General features: G+C 50.5%; 2 protein-coding genes across 2 annotated transcripts; both read left to right on the top strand.

Annotated features, from left to right (window-relative positions):
• The first annotated feature begins 1,423 nt into the window (after window positions 1-1,423).
• On the top strand, window positions 1,424-2,110 carry LOC136409732 (uncharacterized). Its single transcript, XM_066391482.1, has one exon. It carries the CDS (start codon window positions 1,424-1,426, stop codon window positions 2,108-2,110), a length of 687 nt encoding a protein of 228 aa, XP_066247579.1.
• Window positions 2,111-2,211: 101 nt separating this feature from the next.
• LOC136409659 (uncharacterized) lies at window positions 2,212-3,500 on the top strand. The gene is made up of 2 exons (XM_066391360.1): window positions 2,212-2,223; window positions 2,316-3,500. Exons 1-2 carry the CDS (start codon window positions 2,212-2,214, stop codon window positions 3,498-3,500), a joined length of 1,197 nt encoding a protein of 398 aa, XP_066247457.1.
• The last annotated feature ends 3,531 nt before the right edge of the window (window positions 3,501-7,031 follow it).

Raw genomic sequence — 7,031 nt, 5'->3', positions numbered from 1 at the left:
ATACTATTACGCGTATGCTGTGCATACAGAACTGTGTCTTATGAAGCGCTATGCGTGATCGCAAAGATACTCCCCATAGAATTACAGGTAGAATTAAGAACAAAATTATATAATGAAGGAAACACGAACAGACATGATGAAACAAACAAAATACATGAAAAATGGCAAAAAAACTGGAACAAACTATCGGACAAAGCACAGAAAACGAAAAGGATAATATCTAAGATAGAAAAATGGACAAAGTGTAAATTTGGTGAAACCAATTATTATTTAACACAGTATTTAACAGGTCATGGATGTTTTGGGGAATACTTAAACCGATTCAAAATTATAAACGAGGATAAATGCAGGTACTGTAACACAATAGATACGGCTGAACACACTATACTCAATTGTGACAGATGGAGTAGATATAGAAGAGAGACAGAAACAATTTTGGAAGAGAGCCTGACAACAAGAAATATTATAGAACAAATGACAGAAAGCGAGGAGAAAAACAAAATTATAATGAAGCAAATAGCGAATATAATAAAGCAAAAAGAATTAGAGCAACGGGAATAAGAAGGAGACAGATATGGGACAGAAGTAATGTCGAAAGATGATCCCTGTCCCGTATCGGAAGAAAACAGAGGGATTTTTTAGTGGGTATTGTGTCGAGTCCCACACTCCCCGAGTCGAGGTGAACAACAAGGGCTCGGGGGTTAGTGCGTAAATGCATTTTTTACCCTCTATAAAAAAAATATAAAAAAAAAATTCTCGTGGCATGGCGCGCGCCCAAGGGATGCAAGAATGGGGGGAAGCCCAATCCTCAGCGGCCTCGAAGGGGTCCACACTGTGGACACGGGCTTGGCGAGCGCGCGGTACCTTAGCTGAAGTTGTACTTACCTCACAGAGTGAAACTTCTCCTAACTTACCTGTCGTCCTTTGAAATTCCATCTCTTCGGAGTATCCTCTTCTTCCAACACCATCCAAGGAGCAAACCGCAAACAGGCGATGGGTCTTGGTGGGGGCTGCAACGATGTGGTCAACATCCGGGATGATTGGGTGCGCGGGGATCCTCTGGGGTCGCGTGGTGAGGCCACTATAAATACCTCCCAAATCCTAAGGTGGGGTGCGCGTCGAAGAGATGCGTGGCTAGATGGAAGACCAGTTCCGAGCGGCTCCGTTGGAGTTCACCTCATCCAGTGAACACAGACGTGTCGAACCTGCGGTACTCGAGCTAAAATTGTACTTCAATCCCAAAGTGCGATTTGTCCACCTACCTTATCCTTGTGATGAACCGCCTCTTCGGAGTATCCTAAAAATGATCCAAATTACTAGTCTTTCCTATCCTAAATAACCCATACTTACCTAATACTTACCTGGACGAAGTGATGTCCGTGTGTGTTGAAACCTGAAAAGGAAAAAAAAATTAAATTAAAATATGATGAGTGACTTTAAGAAACGTGTACCTCAGGCGGGTGCTAATCCAGCCGCTGGTTCCGACCGGGTGAAAGCCCCGGTGGCCTTCCTTGCCTACGGCCTAGACGGGGTGACCACAGGGGAGGAAGTGGTAGGGGCGGTGGCGACCGCGGTGGGCGTGGGGCGGGCGCAGCTACGGCTGCTGAGCCAACGGCCCAGCTTCGGGAGCTGCCAAACCGTCACCTTCCTGGTGGAGGCTGGGGCAGCGGCAAGCGTGCGGCGGATCGCAGACCTCCAGGTCGGTATCTCGCGATGCCGGCTGAGGGAGCGACGCGAGACAGGCCGCTGCTTCCGATGCTGGGAGGGAGGCCACAGGGCGGGGGAGTGCAAGGGGGAGGACCGCTCGCAGCTCTGCGCAAGGTGCGCGCAGGGGAGCCACAAGGCCGCCACCTGTAGAGCGGAGCGGTACTGCCCCCTATGCAAAAAGGGCGGGCATAGTGCCGGGGGACCTGGGTGCGAGCCCAAACCCAAGGGAGAACCCAAGGCCAAGGGGGAACCTAAAGCCAAGGGCGAGCCCAAAGTCAAGGGAGAACCCAAGGCCAAGGGGGAAACCAAGGGCGAGGTGTCGAGAGACACCCCGAAGACGGGGCAGAGACCGGTGGCGGCCTCCACCCCCAGAACGGAGCAGGAGGGGGGCGACTCCCCATAAACCAGCTTCCTGAGATCGCTGGTGGGAGATGGAGAGGGAGAAGCCGAGGAAAGGATGGAGAAGGACTAGGAGTGGATAAGGGTGAGTGTGCGTGAGTGTGAATGCTAGTGTGGGTTTGTCTGGGGTCATGGCATCGGACAGGGAACTGCGGTGCCTGCAGATCAACCTGGACAGGGGCCGTCTCGCGATGGACCTCATGTACTAGGTGATCAGAGAGCAGGGCATCCATGTGGTGCTTGGTCAGGAGCCGTGCGTGGCTGAAGGGAGCTTAGTACGGGACAGGTGCGACGACGCTTTCATCTGGCTTGCGCCGGGTGTGAGCGTGCAGTCAATCCACCGAGACCGGGGGTTCGTTGCTGCGGAGCTGGACGGCGTCACTCTCGTCTCCGCGTATTTCTCCCCAAACCGGACCACTGCCGCTTTTGAGGCGTGGCTTCGGCGGCTGGAGGGGTATGTCAGGGGGCGTGACGGCAGGAGGATTCTCATCGCTGGGGACTTGAACGCCAAGAGTGGGCGGTTCGGCTCCTGGGTGACGAATGCCTACGGGCGGGTCCTGGAGGAGTTCTTGGATGCCGTGGAACTTGTCCCCATCAACACCGGGGGCGAGTGGACGTTCGGGAACCGAAAGGGCAGGTCGCTGATTGACGTGACCATGGCAGGTACGACTGTGCATGGTTGCGTGCGTGATTGGAATGTGGAGGTGGGAATAGAGAGTGGGAGTGGCCACAGGTACATCTCCTATCGCTTGGCGCGAAGGAGAACTGTATCTGTTGGCGTGGACAGAAACGAGAAGAAGGAAGGATGGAAAGTGAATGAGAAGGGGTTAGGGCGATTGAACCAGTACGTGGTGATGCATGACGGTCTGGGCGAAGTGGAAACTCCCGAAGGAATAGTTCGGGAGATAAGCGAAGCTTGTGACCAGTGTCTAAGAAAGCGTGAAAGTGGGAATTCGAAACGGGCGGTGTACTGGTGGAATGAAGAGGTCGCCGAAAGGCGGAAAGCATGTGTGAGAGGAAGAAGGACGTGGACGAGAGAGAGAGGAAGGGGGCGGCTACGGTCTAGATCCGAAACGGGTGAGGCCGAGGCAGCTGACAGGTATAAAAGGGAAAAGAAGGCTCTCAAGGCATCCGTAAGGAAGGCCAAGAGAGATGAGTGGAATCGTGTGTGTGCGGAGCTGGAAACGGACGTCTGGGGACTCGGCTACAAGATTGTGGCCGGGAAACTTGGCCGACTGAGAAGTGGTACCCTGCCCACGGCAGAAATGCACCGGCAGATGCACACGCTGTTCCCGGTGAAGCCGCGGATAGTGTGGGAAAAGGTGCGGGTGGTGCCGGATGACGTGCCTCGGGTTACGGCGGAGGAGATCCGTCGGGCGGTCGGGGAACTCTAGAGCCGCAAGGCTCCGGGACTGGACGGGATACCGAACGAGGTCTTGAAGCTGTATCTTGGGGAAGTACCCCAGGGTATGGTGGGTTGCGTGAATCGCATCTTGACCTCGGGCAAGTACCTTAAGGTTTGGAAGAGGACTCGACCCGTGCTAGTGGAGAAACCGAAGCGTGATCCGGGTGCGGAGGCCACGTACCGGCCCATATGCCTAGTGGACGGACTCGGGAACGTGGCGGAAAAGGTGGTCAAGACCAGACTGCTGGAAGAAGCGACGAGGTATGGGATGATTGATGAGAGACAGTATGGGATGATTGATGAGAGACAGTATGGGTTCGTTAAGGACAGGAGCACCCTGGACGCCATGTGGTCTGTCATGCGGGTCGTGGAGGGGATCAGGAGGAAAAGTTACACGCATGCGGGCTTCTGCGTCATGATAACGATAGATGTGAAGAACGCATTCAATAGTGCACCGTGGGACCTCATCATGATTGTGTTGAGGAGGTCCCCAGTGAGCGGGTACCTCTTGAACGTAGTTCAGTCGTACTTGCATGCTCGGGTTTTGGTATTGCCAGACGGGGGGGACCGAGAGTTGTCGTGTGGGGTGCCTCAGGGGTCTGTGCTGGGCCCCGTCTTGTGGAACCTCTACTACGACGGGATACTGACGGCCGGGTACCCGCGTGGAGTCACTCCGGTGACTTACGCGGACGACTTGGCGTTGATGGTCACGGCGGGGGACGGGGAAACCCTAAAGGCGAGGACGAGGCAGGCCATGGAACTGGTCGCCGATACGTTCGAAAGTATGGGACTTAGCATGACCACGGAAAAAACCGAGATGGTTCTCCTGGCCGGGCGAAGGAAAATAAGGAGTATGAGTCTGAGAGTGGACGACGTCTTGTACGAGACGAAAGAATGCGTGAAGTACCTGGGAGTGTGGTTCAGCAGAAATGCTCGCTTTGGTGAGCACGCGCGCCGGACTGCCGAAAAGGTATCGAGAGTGATTGAGAAGCTCGAAGGCATATTGCCCAGAGTTGGTGGTTTGGGGTATGAGAGACGGAGGTTGATGGTGATGGCGGCATCGTCGGTTCTGCTGTACGCTGCTCCCGTCTGGCGGACGGAGATGACGTGCGGCAAGTACGTGGCCATCATGGAGAGGGCAAATCGGTTACTCGCGCTCCGGATGGCTAGTGCCTATAGAACAGCACCCACAGAGGCGGTGCTGGTTTTGGCCAAGATACCTCCTGTACGGATTAGAGTGCTAGAGCGTAGTATGCTGAGCGAAGGTAGGAGTGAGGCGAAAGAATGGGCGATGAGAGAATGGGAGAAGGACTGGGAGAAGTATGAGGGCTGGATCAAAACCTTCATACCTCGGATCCGGATATGGTGCGAGTGCGAGTGGAGTAAGAGTGGGTATGCGCTGTCGCAGGTATTTACCGGGCACGGTGTGTTCGGTAGGTATCTGAAGCGCATCGGGGTGGAGAGGAGTGCGCGTTGCTGGTTCTGCGATGCGAATGAGGACACACCGGAGCATACGCTCTGGGAATGTCCAGAATGGGAGGGCTATCGAGTGGAGGCCAGGGAGAGTGGACTCGACCTGGACCGAAACAAGATAGGAAATGAATTGGTGGAAAGTGCGAAAACATGGGAAGCGTTTGAGGGCCTGACGGAGAAAATCCTGAAGGACAAGACTGCAAGGGAGAACGAGAGGAAGAAAAGTGAGGTGCGTGGCCGTGTCCGCACCTAGTCGGAAGATCAAGGAAGCCCCGATGTAATGCCAAGCGGTGGTCCCGGGGCAGAAGAGGGGAGGTGGGTTTAGTGGGTAGGCGGGCGACGTAATGGTCGGTCGAATCCCACACTACCCGGCTGTGGACCAAGTCGGGTGTCTTAAGAAGATTCCCTCCTCCTCGCAAAACAAAAAAAAAAAAAGGTAAGTATATAGCAAAATAAACTTAGGTTTTTTGGATTAATCTATTTATTAACGGAAATAACCATATTCCAAACGAATTATATTTAATAAAGCTTCCAATAGCGACGCCAGAGTTCTTTACACAGAACATCAGCGAATTTACTTTCCGATATAGATCGTCCTTTCAATTTTCGCTTCAATACGTTCCACTGAGATTCTATCCTTTGTGTATGTGTCCCATCCTCAGCAACAAACTCTTTGCTGTGATTTACCGTATGATGACTTTAGCCCAAATTCTTAAGGCCATCATACGCCTTCCAACAATCAGTCCACCCATGGGATCCTTCAACTACATGTTTCTGAATGATGGGCAGCAGAACTTCCGCACTACGCTTGTTATCAGGACATAGTACACAACGCAAATCTTCTGATCCTTCCGTTATTATGCCTAGAACCCAATGCCCATTAAGAATCCTTCCCCTGTTATATTTTCTATGACCAAACATAGACTCGTCAATCTAAAATGTAATACTATTTATTTACCAATGTATTTATGTAAAATTGAATCATAAAGAGATTCTGGAACTAACCCGAACTAACCTGAACTACAACACCTTGACCTCCAGTTTTAGGCATTTGTTCCTGCATTTTGGAGAAAGCTTCTGTTACAATTTCCTTACAATATCTTACACGATTGGAAATTGTGTCTGTAGCAAGCAGCTTTTCCCCATCTTGCGTACAAGCTCGCTGGATTTGTTCATAACTTGAACCGTGAACGTAATGGTAAAGTATACTAGTATAAAAAGATTAAATTAAAATATATATATATATATTTATTAATTAATACTCACATGAATTCACTTTGAATTGAAAGCTGAGAATTTTCAAACCATGTGCCACTGGAGACGAATATGTCAGGTGGACATTTATTCCGTTTTGGACATCGATATCGACCCAAATTAGTGTCAGAGTCAAAATAATGCGAAAAACGCGTAACTGGTTTGGAATGACCTTTTGTTTTGCTTCTACAAAATGGCGGCTTCGGAAGAAGTCCTTCTCGTAAAGCTAGTTGATAGCCTTCTTCACGGGTTTTAGGCAACATATTATCAAACCATTTATATTCCATGATTCCAACTTTAAATTTCCAAATAAAATCGTTTACCTATATCGGTCCTATATAGGTCGGACTTTCTACGCCATAAGGGCGCCTACCATCATAAACCCAACCGTCGGGCGCATACCTATATCGGTCCCTTTTATTTTTATTTTTATTGGGGCATTGGAGATACGCTAAATTGCGGATCTTAGCATTAGTTTAATTTAGACTGCGTCTATTCACAAGTAGCGTATTTTCCAAACATAAAACAACCTTCGGTATGGCTTTTTGGGTGTCGTCGTCACTCCCTCCACATAAAATCTCCCCAACAAATACTGACATATATTGGCGTAGCTTAAGGGACTAACTACGGCTAGTTTACGATTAAAATTAACTATATATAATTACCTAACTCAAGGCACCAACAATACTACAACTTACCTCAACTTACCTCAATTTATTTTTATTTACCCCACCCAGGACCCCTGTTCGCTCCACGGTCACGTAAGAGAGTCAAGTATTGAAATAAATTTGGA

The sequence above is a fragment of the Euwallacea similis genome, chromosome 1, assembly GCF_039881205.1.
Source record: "Euwallacea similis isolate ESF13 chromosome 1, ESF131.1, whole genome shotgun sequence".
Taxonomy (NCBI): Eukaryota; Metazoa; Arthropoda; class Insecta; order Coleoptera; family Curculionidae; genus Euwallacea; species Euwallacea similis.
Note: the sequence above shows the minus strand (reverse complement) of the source record. Positions and strands in the feature narration are given on the sequence as shown.